Genomic DNA, 22,030 nt, shown 5'->3' on the forward strand with positions numbered 1-22,030 from the left:
ACTAAATATAGGTAAATATCCATTAAGTAAGTAAACAAAATATCTCAAAAAGATTTCCATTAGCAGAATTAACCTAAAATCCAAAGTAGGTAACTATATTCACAACCAACAATTAGTCAAACTTAAAAAGGCAGCGATGCAAAACTTCAGTATTATTCCACTCAACAGAACTGTAGAGTTATTTATTTCATTAACTGGATCTCTTAAGGTTGTTGTCTAGATCCTGCTATACTATAAAATTGGTCTATATTAGGCGCAGTGGCGCAGTGGAACAGCATTTGACTGTAAACGCAATGGCACCACCATTTCAATTCATACTCGGAGAAGTGATTACATTTTAAATTATTTTCATTTCCTCGCTTTGGTAGATTTTGGTGGCAGTGGCGCTTAATTCAACATTCCACCATTCAACATGCAATAGTTCTAACATTAGGCTGTGAGTTGGGATCGGAATATCTTACCAATAGGTTCTTTCTGCTTCCCCAGATACGAGAAAAAGCGTGACGGTGAACAAAATAACATATCACTAAATACTCGTCGTCTCGAAATAATGTGAAATAACAAATGTTAATGAAAATGCAGTTTGTTTGTTTCTATATTTTTTGCAAGAAAATATAAAAAAATATAGCATTAGCGTTCAGTGGAACAACAGGTGGGTAGCGTAACATTATTCCCAAGACATCTAGGGAGAACTTTAAAGTTATTTGCGGAATTCTAGATTTAGTACTTAAAATGGAATCCTGAAAGGCTAATAGAGTACGGAACGTAACTTTATACGAAGTAATTATAAAGCATGGCTTTTATATTTAACTAGTGGACCCGGACGCGGCTACGCCTGCTTGAACTATAAGAATATTTATTAACTATATTTATGAAATTATTTTCAGTTTTCAATATAATTAGTAAGAAAATATAAGCCTAAATAATCAAAAAGAATAATAAGTAGAGACATATTATTAGAAAAAATATCTGAGTTATTGAAATGAATCAACAAAAGAAGTAAAAGTAACTAAAGGATATTCTTAATATTAGAAAAAGTACCTAAAGTTTTCCGTGCGTGCGTACATAGGTACTCGTAGATATCGACTCTTTGAAATAACTAAACATTTCTCTATATTAAATAGGATAATTTTTGTGAGCAATATCAATCATATAAATATCAATTATAAATAGCAAATAATTACATAAAAATTAACAATAGTGCGAAAATGTATGAAAATTTTTAAAACGTCAACATCATCTGCCCGTTCACGTCGGTCATACTCATACTATGCCGCCCGAAGGCTAGGTCATTTGGAATCAGTGACATCTTCTTAATTATTTATTAGAATGTTATACAACAAACTATAATTTCAATTTAGATAAAATGCTAAAAATAACTTTTATATTTATTTTCATAAGGATGAATATCAAAATATAAGTTCATTTTGGGTGACGTTTTCTTAAAACAACAATCAAACTTTGCAAACCGTTGCTTAGCAACGACGGTTGTTATTAACATGGCAGAATAAATTGCATGTCAAATTAGAAAGTATTTTAATTTATTAGTATATATGTATAATGTAATGTTATATAGCCTATAGCACTTCTGAAGAATGCAGCTTTCATACAAAACAAAAACAATGTAAATCGGACCAGTAGATCCAGAGATCTTAGCGTTCAAACAAACAAACAAACAAACAAACAAACAAACAAACAAACTCTTCCGCTTTATTATATTAGTATAGATAGATTAGTGTTAATTACAATATGATAACTGGGTCAAATTATAAAAATTAAGCTTTATATACTGCTTGCTAGTGTTGAGACACTACGTTCTATGTGATTTGTTGGAATTTGATACATTTATATTTTACATATTAAAAACCGGAATTTAACGCCGCATTTTGTCTTTTAAGAGAAAGTAAATTAAATATTTAAATAAGTTTTGGCTGTTATAGGGTAGGCTGAAGAAAAATAATTTTAAAACACTCCATTCTCACGTTGCGCCATTACACCACAACGGCCAGGATTACTTCCACATTTAGGGATCGAACCTATTACTATAATAACTATTTCAGATACATTCCATCTTCACCATTCTTGTATCTAAGATAACCACTTACCAAAGCTGTCGAAGATATTTCAGGAAAATCTAAATATAAATATTTCTTTGTTCCAGATCACCCCGGCGCTAGCATGACGGCTGTCACATCTAAAAATAGACAACTCATCACCTAAAGGATGTTACATCTCCTCAAGATGTAAAACAATTTAAATATAACTAATGTATAGAGAATAAAGAAAAATGGTGAACTCAAAAAGACTTAGAGTAACAAGTAGATGTGTTCAACCGTTGTTCCTCTTGTTGCGGACTTGCTGTGTCATTTTTGTGTGTGTTCTAAGTGTGTGTGAGGGTTTCGTGGAGCAAAAGTTCGCGATGGAGCCCCAGGATCAGGTGAGGTTATCTATATATTTGAAAAAACGTAAAGTAAATTCACGTTACTCCCCGCATATCAGGGTAGGCTAAGGGAACTTAGTGCTAAAACACTCCGATTCTCACCGCCCTATTAAGACATTGAATGCCGTCGTAAAATATGTCTACGCCACGATGGGCTCTATTTTTATATTTTTTTTAACTTCCCCTTCTGTGTTCCCGCTTAGCCAGAGGGAATCTAGGAAGCTGGTGTTAATACATTCCAATCCTCATTAAGAAATATCGTTTCCCCACTTTCCGCTGAATTCTAGAGGCATTGTATGTTGAGTGGCGGTACTCAACGCCGCGCTTTCCTCGACAACAGAGCGGAAAATGAAAATATTAAATATTTCATTTCCTGGAGTGGGGATCGAACTCACAACAACTATCTTAACATTAGGTTCCTGCCTATCCTGCTGTACGCGAGATACGGTGAAGTTGAAAAAATAAATCATAAAATAAATAAGAATATAATTTCTATACACAAACATACAAACGTACTGTATTTTAATGTATTAGAACAACTCCAAATTTGCTACAAAAGAGCATCGAACTTCTGTCAAATAAGTGAAATACATTGTATAATGAAATTTGCATAACTAGGCTTCAGCTTTCGGATAATAAAAGCTGTAACAGTGTCAGTGACGTGATGAAGCACAGAAATGTCCAGTAATTTCGAAACTGAATATTTTGAATGTATTGACAAGCAAAACGCTAACTAAAATGACGCGGTAATAGTTTATGCCAATATTAGTGGAAATTGAAAATTGCTTTAATTTTTTTGCGTTTATAGATAATTTGCAAAATGATGAAATAATAAGGTTGTTATGGCACAGGAGCACGAAAGTGTAACTGTAACGCGACGGCTCAATGGCTCAAATAATTCGAATAGAAAGATTAGAATTGAACTGTTTTAATGTAAACAGCGTTTTAACTTAACTACTACTAGGTTCCCAGGTTCCTTCTGCTTACCCTTTTATGTGTGAGATAGAATGTGAATTTAAAAAAATAATCAAATATTTTCTTCAACAAACAATAGAGAAATAATAAAGGATTTCGTAACAAAAATACTAAATAAACAACTCTATATATAAGTACAGTCTGTATCGAAAGCGAGGCAGTGGGAACCCATACAGCTGTGTTACCTTTACACCGCAAATATTTGTTCGTTATGTTTTTGTATCGCCCAAAGATAGATACTAGAGACACGAAAGGATAACACTATTTATTAAAGTAACATAACTTAAAAATTTTGTGAATTTAGATTTTGTTAGAAAATTAATGATTAATCATAAGACATTCGTGGCGCAGGAGCTCAAAGTGTAACTGTAAACGCAATTGGTTGTGGGTTCGATCCCCACTCGAGTGGGGGATACAGATACAATAAAAAGAAAACTTAAGTTTTTAATTTTATAATTAGTACAGTAGGTAATTATAAAATGATCAAACAAAATTATTTTTTTTTATGAAATAAAACAAACGCAATTTTAATAGAATCTTCCAAAGTACAATAGTGAAAACTGCATTAAAATCAGTGAAGCCGTTTCTAACATTAGCGTGCACAAAAGCAGAGACGAAATGACAAACAAACAAAAATTTTGAAAATCATTGTTTCTATTCGATTAATATTAGATTTTCTCACGCGTCTACCATGTACAGACAGTCAATTTGTAATAGACAAAGCATTAAAAAAAGAGAGATACAACACTCATTTCTCCATCCCTCTGCTATATTACACATAATATATTCACAAAACAAAACATGCACAGTATTGCCAAGTTTATTAAAATTGTTAACTTAGCGCAATTTTCCCGAACAAAATTCTCTCACACGTTCCTCGAACTTATTTTATAGTTCTCAATACTGACAACGCTTCAGCGGAGACATGAATGGAATATGAAGTGGCTCTAAGATAACTTTACTAGTACTATAATTTTGTAACAATGCTTTGATGGGGAACAAGAAAATCTTTGTTTTAGGTAGGAAAAATCTAATTATGCATTACTTTTTTGTAGATTTTTCTTCATTTATATACGAATATACATTCATGTTATATGACGGAACCCAACGCTGTAAATTATCCGATTAGTTCGCTGGTCTAATGACATGAAAAGTTAGTTTAGTGATCACAATCGTATCTACTTGATAAATGAAGGATTGAGAAAGAATTGAAATTTCTTAGATATCTAAATTGTTTTTTAATTCGCGAAATTCATATTTTTTTATATAGCAGAGTACACTCCGATCCCATTAAGACACTTCTGTTCCTCACTTTCCGCCAAATTCTTTAGAAATAAAAAACGGACTCAACTTAAAGCCGCGCTTTTGCTTTGATACCAGAGCTAGGAAATGAAAATATTATATTACATATATAATTTATTTCCTCGAGTGTGAATCGAACCCATAATCATCGCATTAACAGTTGTACGATTGTGCCTCTGTGCTGAGACGACTTACTAGCGTATTATTATGTGAAACCAATAACTTAATTCATGTAAATGACTAAAGTTACATATAATCTTGCAAATTAAACTATAAATTTAAACTTGTTTTATATTTGAACTACGTAGCTAATTTCCACTGCGCTACTACCAACACAGAACTAAGCATAAAGTAACATCCTGTATACAAAAATGGAAATTTTCAAATCAAAGTGACTTATAACCTCAATTTAGATACATATATTACAAAACGATATCAAGAGGTTACATTAAAAGAAAAATAGTACAATCTTTATAATTAATTCGTTAGATAACTCGTTCAGATTAAGGGGCGTCCGGATGCTGTACGCAGAGTGTTTAAATCGAGATGAATCTTAAGATAAGGCAATATTAATTTAGTCAAGTATAACGTAGTGTGTGGTTATGTGGTATAATAAATAAATATAATATATGTAAGTTTGTATGTGTATTATAAATGATTTAAATATAGATTTTGTCAGCTATGAATATGTCATAAAGTTTCTAAAGTAATAAAAGGCCACCTACGTAAGGATGTATGGTAACAGGTGGTGATAACTGTAAGTTCAAATTTGTATATGTAAAATGTAATAGTTAAACTACGTCACTTAACAAGCAATATCTCAAATTTAGATAAAAACAGGAGAAAAACGTGTTTTGACGCCAGATCTATCTCTCCTTGAAAAACTTAGTATTAGGAGGAAAAAACTAAAGCTGCTTTATATTTCACATTAATTATTTCACTATTTCAAATATTTAATGTACTAATTAGCGACCTATACGTAGCTTTGCCCTCTTGAACACAAACAAAATCTTTACGTAAATTGCAACCTATACGTTATTCTAATACATAAGCTAGATATATTATTAGCAAAGTTTCATCACAATCTGTTTAGCATTTATAATATTAGTAAGAAATTTATCTTATCACAACTCTTCTTTTTCAGACTGCTGTAGTGGGTTCGAGGGTAACACTTCCCTGTAGAGTGGAGAACAAAGCAGGTCAATTACAATGGACCAAAGACGACTTCGGTCTTGGTCTGCACAGAGAACTTAGTGGCTATGATCGGTATAAGATGATTGGTAGCGATGAGGAAGGTGAGAATTTTTTTCTTTTATAATTATTTATTTTGTAATTTTTATTTTGGACTGTGTGGCGCACCGCCAATCTTTAAATCGGACGACCACGGCCGCTCTGTCAAGAGCGAAACGACAAAGAAGAAGAAGAATTTTGTAATGGTATATAAGGAGTATACATAATAATTACTCTTGATCTTTCTAGCCAGCCGTGGCGCAGGGTACGTACCTTGGAATCCCACTTGAAGTGATGAAATATTTAATATTTTCATTTCTTCGCTCTTGTAAAAGCTCTTCGTTGAGTTTCGCCGCAGGGAACGGGGGTCTCGTAACGAGAACGGAGTATCTTAACACTAGATTCTCAGAATTCTCTATTACGTGCAGCGTAAAGCTATAAATAAATATACAATTTTTAATGCAAACTATTATTCATAATATTTAACTACCTTTAACTATATGAGCTTTTCTTGATTACAATTTAATTACGTTGTGTGCTTTGCACCGACTTAGTTGCTTGGAAATTACATGCACGCTTCCGACTCGGAGGTATTATAATCTATGTTTATTTTCTTTTTACCCAGTAATATTCTCTTAAAGTCGACTAGTAGGCTAATTTCGTTCTACATTATATATTAGGCAGTAGTAGTTACTCCTTCATAAGGTAAATAATTACGATAAAAAAAGAAAATTTCTTATTACACTTTTAATTATGGTAAAACTTATGTTTATTGTATAGTTTTTTTTTAGTTATACACTGTCTACAACACACAGCTTGGTAGGCAGAAGGAACCTGGGAACCTAGTATTAAAACACTTCCGTTTCCCACTTTCCGCTGAATTCTCGTTATTGTTATATTATTACTTAAATTATCAAAAAATAAAAACGTAAATTGTAACCTATAAGTATATTACTATAAAGTTTCACCTAAAACAGTTCAGTAGTTTTAGCGTGAAAATGGAACAAACACACTCACAAACTTTCACATTTACAACATTAATAGAATATTAGTAGGACAAGAACTTTTGACTATTAGAAAACTTTCTTGAATTCTGTTTATTTCGAAGCGTTTGCTGTATAGATTACGAGCTTCGGTAAACCCAAGTTGACTGTTCGTAGTCAATTGTGACGGTCGTTTATTGTGATAGAATGGAAGTTTAGAATGGAAGGGTAGGTTTCAGTACATTGCAATCACTCGCTTAGTTAATTAAGCAAAGTTTTTATATCTTGATTTGTTTAGTTTATTATATATTTAATTCTATTTTGAATTTAAATTAGCTTTAGCAGGAAAAGGCGGAAAGTGGGGAACGGAGGGTCTTAGGTTCCCTCTGCCTAACGTGAAGCTGTGGCTTGTGGGTCCGATTTCCATTCACAGAATCGGTATTAGTTATTTTCAATTACACACTCTGGCAATGATGATTAGGAGGCGGCGCAACGGGCACCCAAAGTGGTGAACGGAAGTGTCGTGACACTAAAAAAAACTTTTGTAACGCCGGGAGAACTTAATTTCGAAACACTCCGCTCTCCGTTTCCAGCCATACAAAATTTATGTTTTATATTTGTCTAATTTTGTATTTGTTGTTACAGGCGACTATTCGTTGGACATTAGAGACGTAACTTTAGAAGACGATGCGAAGTACCAGTGCCAAGTTAGTTCAGGTTTAAGAGGTAAGTTGAATAACGATTTTTAAACTCTAATATACTAAGTAAATTTAAGTCGGTCGATATTAACATTTAAATTAAAAAATTAAATATATCAAAATGAAGGTTACACCATTTTACTTTAAACCCGATGACGATTGACCCGAACCCATACGATGATACTCAAATGCGTTCTCATAACTCCGATCTCACGATATGATATGTAATTTTCTATATAATTATACACGCTGTTCTTCAAATAGTGGCTTGTTAGCTCTATTGGTGGTGAAAAAACAAATAATTTTGGATTAAGTGAGGCAGTTAGAAGAATTTACGTGGTCGGCTATATATGTACATGTGAACTCATTTTGTTCGAAATGGATATTTTTTTAAAGCTTCACGCTATATCTTGCACATAATAGGGTAGGCAGAGGGAACCTGAGAATCTATAGTTAAGTTACTTCCGTTCCCCACTTTACGCTGAATTCTGGAGGCATTGAGCTCATATCCCTGTAAGGATTTAAAAAGTGTATCTGAATTTAACACCAGATTATTCTGCCTATTCTGCTTTATGCGGGATTAAACTTTAAACTAGTTTTATATTTTGACTGACAATCCATATTATTCCATTTAACTTAACAGAAGAATGGCTACCAATGAAGAACAAAATCATAACTTTTAATACAAAAATAACCAATTATTATAACAATTTAAGTAATTTATTATAAATATTAAAGTCACAGAAATATGCGTATAAAAATATGAACCATTCACAACAATACTTCCTAAGAAACTACTTAAATCCAATATCCTTAAGGTTCAATAGCGTAAGTTGAAACGTTTTAGGGACAAAAATGGCAGTAATGGCCTACATTCAGTACTTTGAGAAAATGTTCGATTTCAGATGTTTGAAGATCGTAAAAACCGTTCTAGTTTAGGTTTAGTACGGTTTTCTTATAGCTTCACGCTTTTTTTCTTATAAGTAGGTAAAAACTCAGTTTTCCGCTTTTCTGGTTTGCGGAACACAACGCCGTGGTTGCCTTTACATTTTAAAATATCATGTAATTAGACCTTGTTATTAGATCGAGATATTTAAAATTTTCATTTACTTGCTTTGATAACGAGGCAAAGCGCAGCATTGATTTTGCGCGCAACACGCAAAGCAACGAGAACTCGAGGGAAAGAGGGGAACAGAAGTATCTTTATATAAACGAATTGTCCTAATACTAGGTTCCCAGGTTCCTTTTGCTATATGCAGGATACAGTGTGTAGACAAAAATATGTCCTTTTGATACCGTTTCAGCACACTTAAGAGGATCAAATTTCAATGCTTTAAATATTTTAAATAGACTAACTTAAATAGAAAATAATTAAATAGAAATAAAATAACATAAAATTTAAATTTAAAATGTGTGAATAAATAATTATTTACATATTAACTATGAGTTAACCTCAATAGCTCATACAAAGTCTTCTAACCAGATTATATAAATTGGCTTCATGAAGCATCATAACAACATTTCTATGTTGCTTTATTTACTATGGACTGAAGTAATAACTTACATAATTATTAATTTTCTCATCTGTATTACTTTCGTTTTCTAATAATAATATAATTTTAAAAATAATATTTTTACTTATATATAGATTAAAAACAAATAGTTCATTTCCTCGAGTGGGAATCGAATGCATAACGCCAAGACTGCTGGTACTGTCGACAACTGATGGCTTCACCAACAAAGTTAATAACTACTTAGTAAATTCTAACTATTCGTTATCAAGCAAATGAGAACATTTTCTAAAACAATATTGAGACCAAACAATACAACGAAATTCTTTGAATAAACAAAAATAATAAAGAACACTTTAAACTAGTACACTTGGGCGAAACTTTAAAATTTCCTTTAAAAATTTCACGTACTCATATTCGATTTCTTTACAAGAAACTATTGTTTTTGTTTTTATTTTATTGTTGTTTTGTTTTATTTTGTTTTTGTTCTAAGTTCAGAATCTGGAAATTGTTTGCTTTAAATAAATTGAAAATCTCGGCCGGACATTTTCTTCTTTTTTACGTTATTATCGACGCTGTTATTAAGAGGGTACTTTTATAGAGAGCTCTTTTAAAAAAGTAGAAGAAAAAGGAAATTATAGTGGCTTTTTTAGTATTTTCTACGATGTTTTGATATCATAGTAATCTTTAAAATTCTGTCTTGTTATTTTGTCTTGTATACGAATACAAATTCGGTTTTTGTTAATTATATATTTTGTAATATATTTTTTTATAGTTTTAATAAAATAAATATCGCTTACTATTGTAATATATTTTAAGCATTGGGTTTATATTTCTAACAGAAGGATTAAAACGTCGATCAAATGCAAGTCGGATTCGCCCGACGAGGCGTACGTAGGGGCAAGGGCGTTGTGGATTCGATTCCCATTCGATGAAGTTAAATATTTAAACCGGTAACAAGGCAAGGTTAAGTTCCGCCACACAACTCGCGATACCTCTAGAATTCGGCGAAAAGTGAAAAAGGAAGTGTCTTAATGGGAGCTAGACTAGCAGGTTCCCTCTGCCTACCTTGATATATGCAGAATACAACGTAATGCTAAAAAAATACTCAATTCCACGATTTGGTTTGCCATTTAACTACTAAATTTAATTAATTAAAAAATCTTTCCGCTTTACAAGAACATTCAATAGAAAAGCAATGTCCTTTTCTATACTAATAAAATATTCCTTTTATAAAAAAAAAACGTTCCTAACGATTTCATGTTACAATTTATTTCAAGTATTTCTTAAGGAAATGTGAGATTAGGAACAAATTATTATTTTATCTTCTTTGAACTGTAATTTAACACTCATTTATAAAATTAATTAAAATCTCCAATGGTGGGTATTTGTGAGCTTTCGACGTTTTATAAAGGGAAGAATCTGAGAACGGTCTAAATTTTATAAAGAATATTGTGTCATAGGGAAAACGTTTTGTTATTTGACGAGAAGTTTTGAAAATGGGAAATAAACAAAATTAATATATATATATTTTTCCTTAACAGAAATAAAAAATATCTCGTGGAAATTAAATAATAATAATTAATATTTTCATTTTCTTGCTCTAGTAACGTGGCAAAACGCGGAACTAAGTTCCGCCACTCAACACACAATGCTTGAAGAATTTAAGTATATCATATTTTAAACAATTCAAATTATCTATAATGACTTCTTAGAACATAAATATAAAGACATTAACTTTGTAATTTGATGAGCGATGAAAAATGATCCGGAACTTTGTGAAATATAGAGATTACTATAATTGTGTTATTATATATAATTTTCTATATATATTATTCTAATTTTATTTATATGTGTGGCTGTATTCTATATAGTTGTGGGTTCATTGCTCACTCGGAGTAATAATTATTTTGAAATTATATTCATTTCATTGGATTATTGAGCTCCATATAAATTGTATGAAAAATATACGTTCACAATATGTGTACAATGTACATACATAAAATATTATATTTTGTAATATAGCGTGTTGAATACTTGAACTACCAGATAGAAGAAATAAAAATAATTCTCGAATGAGAATCGACCCTAAAACCGTCGCGCAAAAAGTCAAAAGCTTTTCTACCAAGCATCCGGCATCCAAACCGAATCAAAATACAAACTTCGAACTGGCTTCACCAACAAAAGGCCCAAATCATTAGGAAAATCGTCTAAACACCTAGCTTTATACGTAGGATTAGGTTTGAAACAATTCCTTAAATTCATACAATAAGGCATCTTAGTCATTCTCCTTACCATCCATTAAATACCAGACTGTACTGAGTTCAGAAATTAATTTACATAAGCTAAAATGTTCTTTTGATAAATTCTCACTGGGAAGCCTTTGAAAATATTCTTATCTGCGAACGCCTCTCATGGGCCTGCCTTTGTTCTAAGATTTAAGTTAAACTCAGTATTTAAGTAATCGTTGCTCTTATTTCGTTGAGGTATTAATTAATTTTGCGTTAATTGAGGAAAAAGAGTGTGGTTTTAAGTGTTTATTTTATTTTTGCAGGTTAGGCAGGGAACCTAGCCTTGTTTCTGCCTTATTTACGAAATATTACATTTTTAATTGCCGAAATTCTTGTTACCAGAGAGACGAAAAATTTCCCCGAGTGGGAACAGAACCCAAAACTCAACATAACCCTTCCCTATGCCTACCCTGTGATGTGGAAAATAGCTTGAAATTATAAATCAATATTGCTAGCATCATTGTCCAAATCTTCATAATTTTCCCCAATTTTTACAAAACTCATTTTACTTCTAACATTACTCAGCAGTTCTTATATCACAAGGTCCAAGAAGACTATCGAATACCAATCTAGCCTAGATTAATAAAGTTTTATTAAGGAAAATCCTCTCCCACCAACTTCCTGGTTAATTTAATCCAGAAAATTTCACTAGTATCAAAACTCAATCAGAAGTTAATGACAAGACTTCAGTTTAACCGACTTTGGATTTTATAAAGTATTTTCTTTGACACGATCGAGCCGTGCTAAGTTACGTAAGTTGTGCGTTAAGCGATCTTTAATGTGTTATTTTATCGTAGTTTTTTGTAACTTTCCTATAGGAGAATTAGTTAGGTTTGCAATATGGTGAGATTCTACGGATTTCTCGTTTTTTTTTGTGTGGAATAGGCTGATAATATTGATGACAAGGTTTCTCAAGGCAAAGATTTTTTCTTTTATTTCTGTAATTGTATTACGTGTTGTGAAAACTGTACTGTATATTTACACTTATAATGTATAACAATTACTGATAAAACTACTCTATCTACTTAAATAAGTAACGGAAGTGATAAATTTTAAAGCCTATACCCTTCCAGTAGCGTAATTAATGTAAATTTTTCATAATAAATTCCAAAACATACAATTAAACATATATCTATTAAACTCTAAACCATGAAATACTTACCAAAACTTAAAAAAAACCAAGACTCCTTCGTTAGCTTTTAATTAAGCAACGAGCTCCACAGGAACCACAAAGGGTCGAGAAGATCTAAACTTTCGAAGACAACTTCCCTACAAATAAACGGAAGCTATATAAAGATTTACATAAAAGTAACTGGCGGTTTTTTTATCTACCGACTACAATGGACAACTAGCTTGCGGGTAAATTGTACAAGTTCGTACTATTTAACTTTGGAACTAAGTTGGTTGAAAGTTTCCTTCATAGAAAACTATTCCAACTCCGTCTATATTGTCTTTTCATGTACTACGAACGAATACGCAATTTGTGCTCGGTTAGATTAGTCGTACGTGATTTAAAATTAGCTATTTGTTTCAAGTAGGTTTTAATTTAAATTATCTATAAAGACATTACTCTGTAATTTTATGAGCGATACAGACTAGAAAAATAAAATATATAGGTATATATTTCTACTCTAAAAGAACTAATCGGAACTAATCGGAACTTTATGAAAAATACTTATAGCTATACCAAAATATGTTATTGTATGTAATTTGATATATTTTCTGTTTTTTGTTTTGTATGTAGGTGAGGCTCTCTGGCTGTAGGCTGAGATCTCGTCTATTGACGACATTCCTTGAAAGGTTCCTATAGGAAAAAAGGTTCCTATAGGTTCCTATTTTATAAAAAAAAAGAACTATTCCAACGTCGTCTATATTGTCTTTATATGTACCACGAACGTTTACGATACTATTAGATTAGTTGTACGTTATTCTAAATACGTATGCTAGTTTGTATAATGTTATTTAAACTCGTCAGTTATGGGTTCGAATCTCACTCGGGGATTTCTTATAGTGTTATTAACTTCATATCATTTTATTTGTACTTTTATTCCCGTCGTTATTTTTTTGGTAATTGGGAACAAATTTTTTCAATTCCTTCTATCTACCCTGCTATATGCGGGATACAACTAAAAAAGTCTATGTGGGAATTCACAATCAGACGCAATGCTGATAAGCCAAGCTGGCCTCGTATCATATATAATTAGTAACAAAAGTTCACAAATCTATATTAAAGCCTGTAATCCTAAACTTCTGTATCTCAGTGCTACAGCGCCTGTTACAAAACTTGGGGCGTTATACACGCTTGCTTTCACATTTTAGGCGGTGGAAGTTTATTTGTATTTCATATATATGACTTAGTGACTAGAACATTAAAATAATAATAGAGGGAACCTAAAGTAACCATGTAATTCCCAAGAAAATATAAATAAAATGAGCTTAATAATTTTAGGGAAGTTAAATACTATTTTATGCACCGTATTTAACTAATAACTACTAAAATAACTACCATCTAAATTTCATATTCCTTGACGGTTCTCACAGGTTGTTAATTGTATGCTCTGAGAAACTTTCAGGTAACATAACTAAGGTCTGGCTTGGTGTATCTCTTGGCTTAGAAGTGATTTAAATAACTTATATTTTTATTATGATTTTGTGTAGAAATAATGAATAAAATGTATAAGATTCATAAAAAAAAATTTTTTTTGTAAATTGTCATTTCAGTTGTATAAAGATATGAATATGTTGTATTTTACTAGACATGTCAGGGTGAACACGTGTTCTGAAAAGTGAACCCTAGAGCATTCACTCCCTGCCGTCGTGGCATTATAGGTTCGATTCTCACTCATGGGAATGATTAAATTTAAAATATTTTTATTTCCTTGCTCTAGTAGATAAAGCACGACGATGAGAATTGCCATTCAAAACGAAGTCTCAAATAGAGATCTTAAGCAGAGAGTGGGCGAACAGAGTGTTTTAGCACTAGCCTACCCCCCTATACAGAAAAATACGGAACCCTAAGGATTTAAACGACCACTCAACACCATATTTTACAAGAAAACACCTCACTAACAAGATATAAAGAACATTTTTCAAACATAATTTTCCAAGACTGCATTTTTTTACAAAAAATATTTAAATTTACTAAGCCCACAAGTACGTTGCGTACTACAGAAAGCCACACGCTAGTTACTCGTATTTTGAGAGTCGAATATTTTTGACTAAAGTGTTTAAAGCTTGCATTAGAGTTTTAAAATATTTCCAGTGCCAAGTAATGTAATAACAAAGTGCGGTCGTGAAAATTTTAACCTGATTCTCGAAACTGAATTGTACTACGCCGGTCGGGCTGCAATAAACATTTTATTGACTTATACGAGACTTTTATTATCGATATTGGTGTATGTTTTAACTTAATATAAATTTGTTTTATACAATTATCTTTACTTGTATTGTTACTCATATTATGTATTTTAGTATATTTCTTAAGTTGATAAAGATATGTCTAATGTGGGATGTTCAACGTAAAAAATGTTTTGACACTAAGTTCTAAATACTTACCCTATTATATAGAAAAGTGACGATATCTTCCCAAAACTAATATTTCAATTTCATCCCTTTGAAGGATTTCAATTCCACACGTAAATTTCAACAATATATACTAAAGTATCAATTACTACAACTAGGTACTACTATACTACATCTATACATATAAGCGATAAACAACAGTGAAAATAAATTAAAATTTCTTTGTACAGGTGAACCCGCAATTAGGTCACGATACGCCCGCCTCACGGTGCTAGTACCGCCGGAACCACCGAAGATACTGCAAGGGAACTTCCACTCTACCACCGAGGACAGAATAATCAAATTGGAATGCATTTCCGTTGGTGGAAAACCACCCGCCGAGGTGGGCTATGATTGTATTAATATTGTTATAAAATTGACCCTTTTAGGCATTGAGTAATGTTAGTTTTTAAAAATGTATATTTTTTCATACAAAGCCTTCGTAGGAAGAGGAAACCTAGCGCTAAGAGAGTTCCTCAATTTTTCCGTGTTGAACTCAAGACCAGGTTTAGTCTTTTTACGAAAGAAAATGAGAATAAATATTCTGGAGTTCCTGAGTGGAAATGTTAGGATCCCACAAAAGTCGTATCTAGAGTCCACTGCACTACAACGGTCACAATATTTTTTTATCTTCTCGCCGCACATACCAGAAGAGGCAGATGGAACTTGGAAACCTAGTGTTAAAACACTCCATTCCAATTAGACTCCGTTTCCCATACGCTGCCCAATTTTTCAGATATTTATATATTCTATATTGTTTACCTTGGCGAGGCTAAAACTACCAATTAACAGATATGTCTAATTAAGGGGGAGTGATAACTCCTCCTTAATTAAACCGTACGTCTACATGTTTACAAAACGTTTGCCAAACTTTAAACCTGTAATTATCGTCAACTTATGTAGGTATAATAAAGAAATTACACCACTATGGCTCAGTGGGTAAATATTCTGTGCAAATGATGACGAATTCAATCTTTACTGAATGGAAAGGCCATCGTGGTTAACACTAGGTTCCCAGGTTCCCTCTACCTACTCTAGTATGAGCAAAATACAGTGTGAGTATCACTTCAACACTAGGCTAGCTCTAGCCTGCTGAATATCATATGTTTTAATAAATAAGAATTTTTGTATTTCATGCTATAAAAGTAAGAACTTAATTAATGCGAAACAGTTGTGGTCATTCATTAAAATTTAAATAATGCAACATTTTAGTACTCTGGTTCAAATTCCGACGTCGAAAAATGAATTATAAATGTTATGTGGGCGCAGTAATTATGGAAATACCTCAAATATGTATAGTGTAGTATAGTGTAGTGTAGTGAGCCCTAGTTTTGTCTTTAAAAAAACTGTTGATATTACTAGTAATAATAAAAATATAATTATTGTTAATTGTTCATTTGGTATTATTATTTTATATAATCGATTATATTATGAAGTAAATGGGCAGGGGTACAGCTGTGCGTTAAACTTCGCCATAATTATAAGACGTTAATTAATTAAAGTTCCTACTAAATTTTAAATCTCTACAGCAACGTATTTTTTTTGCTTTACACTTTTTAACAGAATATAAACAAGATAGTGTTGAGACACTCAACTTTTCTCCCAAATTTCAGTTTTCTAGAGCGTGTAAGTGAACATATTTCATTCCTCCGAATGTGACTTGAATCCATAGACGCTGCCATATTGTCTTCAATTAAATTTATTTTCTTCATGCTGTATCCCACTTAACCCCAGGGTAAGCAGTTGAACTTAAGTTAAGACACTCCGTTCTCCACTCTCTGCCCAATTTTCGAAATATTACGCATCGAGTGGCATTACTCAACGCCATGCTTTGTCTTATTACCAGAACAAGGAAATGAAAATTATTCGTCCCCCCTGAGTTTGAATCGAACCCATAACCATTGCGTCTAGAAAAAAAAATATTTAACACGTTCAAATAAAAAAGTGCGTTTACGCCTAATTAATATTCGTTAAGTTTTAACAGCGCCTTGTGAACGACTCGCAAACATTTTTGTTGCTAAAATTACTGAGTTTAAATATAAATGGCCTAACTTTTTACCCCTTTTACAAGTTTGTTCTCAGATTTATTAATTGTTATGCATTTTGTTTACGAGTTTTGCTTCTAATTTGTCGTTTTAACTATTAATTAAACTCTTGTAGCTTAGTTGGAAATGGGAATTCCGGTATAGTAGAAGGTAGTGGCGTCGATTCGTGGATGATGTATACAAATATTAGTTTTAAATGTATGTTAAATAATTTTTAAACTAAATATCCAACTAAGGATAGGTAGAAGATAAAAAAAGTTACTTCTTTGTGCTTAAATGTTTTATAAAGCGTGATACTGAAAAATATATTTATTTAAAAAAAAATCATCCAAATTGAGAACCTCTTCTTTTTTGAAGTCGGTTAAAATTAAAAACCCATCAGTAAAGACACCTATATATATAACGAATATACCATATAAGATTTTTGCTCTATCATTTAAAAGTCAACCCAGTTTTTCACATCCACAAACGTTCCCCTGAGCAATTTACTTAAAGCTATGGTCCAATTTACTTGGCTCGATAAACTACATGTTTCATTTAATCCATTCAAATTGTACGAATAGATATATTTCGCGATTTCCAGTTAAATTGAATATGATGTCGCGGAACATGGTCTCTGGAGGTTGCCGGGTTGTGCTTGTTAGTTTGAAATATTAATTGTGAATACAGTTTAATTTGTATTTAAAGAATGTGGAGAATATTTATTAATATATAGTTCAAAAGTTAATTTTTAATTTTGTATAGATTTGTAGCTTTTTCATGTAGGTATAGTAGGGTAGATAATTATTATATAATACTAATGATGCCATCTTGGACTAGTGGGGCAGTGTCTATTCATAAAGGCGAAAGTTTAAGGTTCAAATTCAATTAAGGGGAATTTATTTTCTTCTCCGTCTTGCTATGTAAAGAAATGTTCGATGTAGACTTTGAAATTAATCCTAGATTCTCGCTATGCCACCAGATTGCTTAATCTGGTGGCATAGCAGAAAGGAAAGCGTAAAAACAACAGAAGCAAAGTTATAGACTTTGGCTAAAATTTTCATTGAATATCAAATTCAAATTCATTATTATATTTCAAATAAATTGTTATATTTGAGTTAGAATGCATTCAGCAATTTAGCTTGCATAGATCAAGTAAATTAGCTGCACTAAAATTAATAACGTACTTTATGTTCATTGATTAGTTTCAAACTACCCGTTTGCCCGACTATGCAAAATGAGGGTTATGTTTTTAGCGTAGCGTAGTATATATGTCCGTTGTTTTGGCACGGGATCAGTCTCAATATTTTAAAATTTTAAAACGTTTACTAAAATAAATATTTATTTCTTATGCTATATTTGGTCCAACTTAGTTTAATTAATATTTTGCCTATTTCTTGTATACAATTAATATTTCCACTTCATAGATCACATGGGTGGACAGCAACGCTGGTGTTTTGACGCAGGGTGTGACCTACACTGTGGAGCCTCTGACTGATGGACAGAGATTTACTGCGAGGTATGTAATTTATGTTATAGCATATCTTAATATACGTATTTGTAGATTTGAATAAAATTAATTTTGAGATTTTATTTTAATTTCCTTTTCTTAACTAAATGCTGTATACGTTTGGTTTTTAAAAACGTTATGTATTCTTGTAAAACAAATATAAAAATAGGAACTCTGAACTACTACGTGCTGTTATATAGGCATCTAAGTCTTAAAAGAAACAAACAATAGTATCACAAAATATTTAAAACCACCGTGTTCAATTTTAGTATAATTTTACAATTCTTGTTGTAACTACCCTCCTACCAATCCTTTATTTCGCTATAGCAAACATATATTTTACAAATATAGATTTGATTCAATGTAATGTCAATCAAATTTTAATTAACATCTCTGAGTGTATACAATGTTTATACTAAAAGTAATTTAATATTTACCTTTCTCCCCACCAGATCAATTATAAGAATGGCACCTAAGCAGGATCATCATAATCAAACTTTCACGTGTCAAGCTCAGAATACAGCAGACAGGGCGTACCGAGCTGCCAGTATACAGATTGAGGTAAGGTATTAATAATATATATTATATTTAGGCCAGTGTGACTGTAAACGTGACAGGTTGTGAGTTCGATTCCCAATCGAGGAATAGAAATATTTAATATTTTCGTTTGTTTGCTCTTGTTTCGAGGCAGAGCCCGGCGTTGAGTTCAGCCACTGACCACGCAATGTCTTTAGAAGTGGTTACCAGATTGTTGAAAAAAAAAGATAGATAGAAAGGTACGACAATCTATTTAGGCTTTCAAGCCTAAGCTAAATTTCGTTAATGTTTGCAAATTTGCTTACTAATTTCTTATCTTGGATCATTGGATTTCATCGAAATCGATTTTTTAGTTTTTAAGTTCGTTTTTTTACATTTTGTTTACCAGAACCTACTTAAGTACATGGTATGATGAAAGATCTTTTAAATAAGTATAAAATTAGGAGAAAGTTTTAAAATTCACCAGATTATTTCATTTTAGTAAAATAAAACAAAATATTCATTCCTAGATAGACAAAGCAGTTCGCCCTAGAAAAGTTGGAGCTCGTTTAGAGCTTTGTTAACTTGCCTGAAGACTTACCGTTAATCATTAAAACCAATTAAGTTCCCTTTGTTTATTATCGCTGTCCAATTAAAACTTAGTTATACTGATTTTAATACAATCATTAATTTAAATGTACGTGTTACGTATAATTTATTTTGCTACTATGTGCCTATATGAATGTGCATGAACGTACTTCATAATAAAATTTAATATATCTTGGAATATTTCAGTCACAAAAAGAAGCAAATCAAATACTTTATATTAAAATTTCCATCTCCCAATTCAGATACGCTATTGCATATATTTTTGCAGCGATCTCAATCTATATGGCTATAGATCGACGCTTTACTGTAGAAATGGTATCGACTACATCAGTTATTGACTAATTCATTTATTTTTTGCATGATCTGTTATGAAAGAATGAATTAAAAGACGTTATGTGGAAAATAGTGTCTCAACACTAGGTCCCCTCTGTTCGATTGCTAACTTAAACTTTAACTTCCGAATTTAAAACTTCGTCTCGTTACCAAAGCCAGGAAATGGAAATTTTAAATATTTGATTCCCTCAAGTGAGAATCAAACCCACAACCTGTCGCATTCAGTTGCAGGCTGCCTCTAAATAATAATAATAATTAATATTAATACATTATGATCGATAATAAATAACTTTACTAGATAACTAATAAATTAATATCAGAATCGGAACAAACAGTTATTAATTCCGTAATTATACATATATTTACCTTACATCAAGGGTCACAAGTCCAATAAACAGATGCCTCCTACAATATCCTCTAAGCTCAGAGATTAGACGCGTATTGACAGAGCTCGTGTACATTAGGCCTAATAATATAGATTATCACTACGTTATAATGAAGTTGTTGATTATTATGGCTTAGAAATGGATTTATTGTTTACTATTTGGCAGCAATTCAGTGCAGGTTCGATAAAAACTGTTAAAATTAATATGTATAGTATGAAAGTAGCGAAGTAAAAGTATTAAATTAAATTAAAAATTAAAAACCATTCCCACGGGTGCGAATCGAACGCACAACCTATTGTTTGTTTTTCTGAACCTCATTTTATCTATTAAGAAATGCGTTGGCTTGGTTAAACGCAATAATCTCAGAACCCATACGTTCGAATTGAAATAAAATATTTGTGTAATGTATGTCCATTTATTGAGAAAAAGTATAAGGTTATATATAGTACTAGCGACCCCATTGCGGCTTCGCCCGCTTTTACTACTGGTTTATTCATATAATGTATGTTTGCAAAGCACTTAAGATAATGTGAAAATTAATTAAACTCTAATGCAACCCGCATTTTCGTAGTTTCAATAAGGATTTTCCAATTGTTTTACACAAACACAACACACAACAAAAACCTACCTACTAATAACTAATACAAAAATTATGAAACCAATATCGCGCTGAAATAATTCATTTAACTGAAATTATCCAATATGTGAAACGCATCTAAATCTTCTTTGCTATAGAGGCAGGCGGGTTTTTTTTCGAGCTTGTGGTTAATGCTGTTAAAACAGCGACACCGGTTGGGTAGGCACTACGTGGCTGCCTGTGAGCAAAATTAAATAGAATGCATCGGCCGGGAATCGAACCCGGGCCGCCGGCGTGGCAGCGAGCATTCTACCACTGAACCACCGATGACTGCTCATGACGCGCTTGTATAAATAAGCAAAACGTCGCGAGGCGCGTTTCGCAGCAAGGATGTTTTAGTATTTTAATAACTTCTAAAGTACTTATTAAAATGAAAAAACAGTAAAAGACAGTTCATCTACATTAAATGGCCAACGTAACTAATATACTTATTTATATGCTGAGAGTAAAGGATAAGTGAAACTTGACTCGATACAGTTGATGTGTGAACGGCGTGATGTGTCCATAATTAAATGCGTTTTTCTCTAAAACTATTCGCAATTTCGAAATAGTGTAAAAAGCAAATTTTATCTTCGTTTAACGTAGAAAATTAATAAAGTATTTTAAAGGATAAGGATTAATACCATTATGGAAAAATATCCCTCACAATAAAAAATATATTGAAATTACTATTTTTAGACAGAAATATGATCACTACACGTTATCCTTAAAAGATAAAAATATGCTCTCGCGGATTTTTTTGTAGATCTTATTAAGAGGAATAATACTCCAGTACATTTTTTTCATGTAGTACTTACTATTAAAGCAGCGCATGCGCGAAAGTGTCTCAACGGGTAGGACTTTAGACACATTTATCGTATTTATGTTAATTTACATAAGAATGTGCAAATAATAAACTATATATAAACCTTCCCTGAAAAATACTCGACCTAATGGTGAAAACCGCATAAAAATCCGTTGGGTGGTTTAGAAGAAGAAGAGTTAGAAAGTTCAGACAGACACGAAAAGCGACTTTGTTTTATAA

General features: G+C 31.9%; 1 protein-coding gene across 1 annotated transcript in view; it reads left to right on the forward strand.

Moving 5' to 3' along the window:
* Positions 1-2,165: 2,165 nt before the first annotated feature.
* LOC146540963 (irregular chiasm C-roughest protein-like) overlaps positions 2,166-22,030 on the forward strand; it is a 50,785-nt gene continuing 30,920 nt past the window's right edge. Inside the window, exons 1-6 of the mRNA XM_085185269.1 lie at positions 2,166-2,437; positions 5,862-6,012; positions 7,576-7,656; positions 15,183-15,334; positions 18,443-18,534; positions 18,978-19,086. Coding sequence (XP_085041395.1) covers positions 2,288-2,437; positions 5,862-6,012; positions 7,576-7,656; positions 15,183-15,334; positions 18,443-18,534; positions 18,978-19,086 — 735 coding nt within the window. The 5' untranslated portion in view covers positions 2,166-2,287. The remainder of the gene's footprint in view (positions 2,438-5,861; positions 6,013-7,575; positions 7,657-15,182; positions 15,335-18,442; positions 18,535-18,977; positions 19,087-22,030) is intronic.

The sequence above is a fragment of the Heliconius melpomene genome, chromosome 1 (genome assembly GCF_056956725.1).
Source record: "Heliconius melpomene rosina isolate 202511_hmr_F chromosome 1, ASM5695672v1, whole genome shotgun sequence".
NCBI lineage: Eukaryota > Metazoa > Arthropoda > Insecta > Lepidoptera > Nymphalidae > Heliconius > Heliconius melpomene.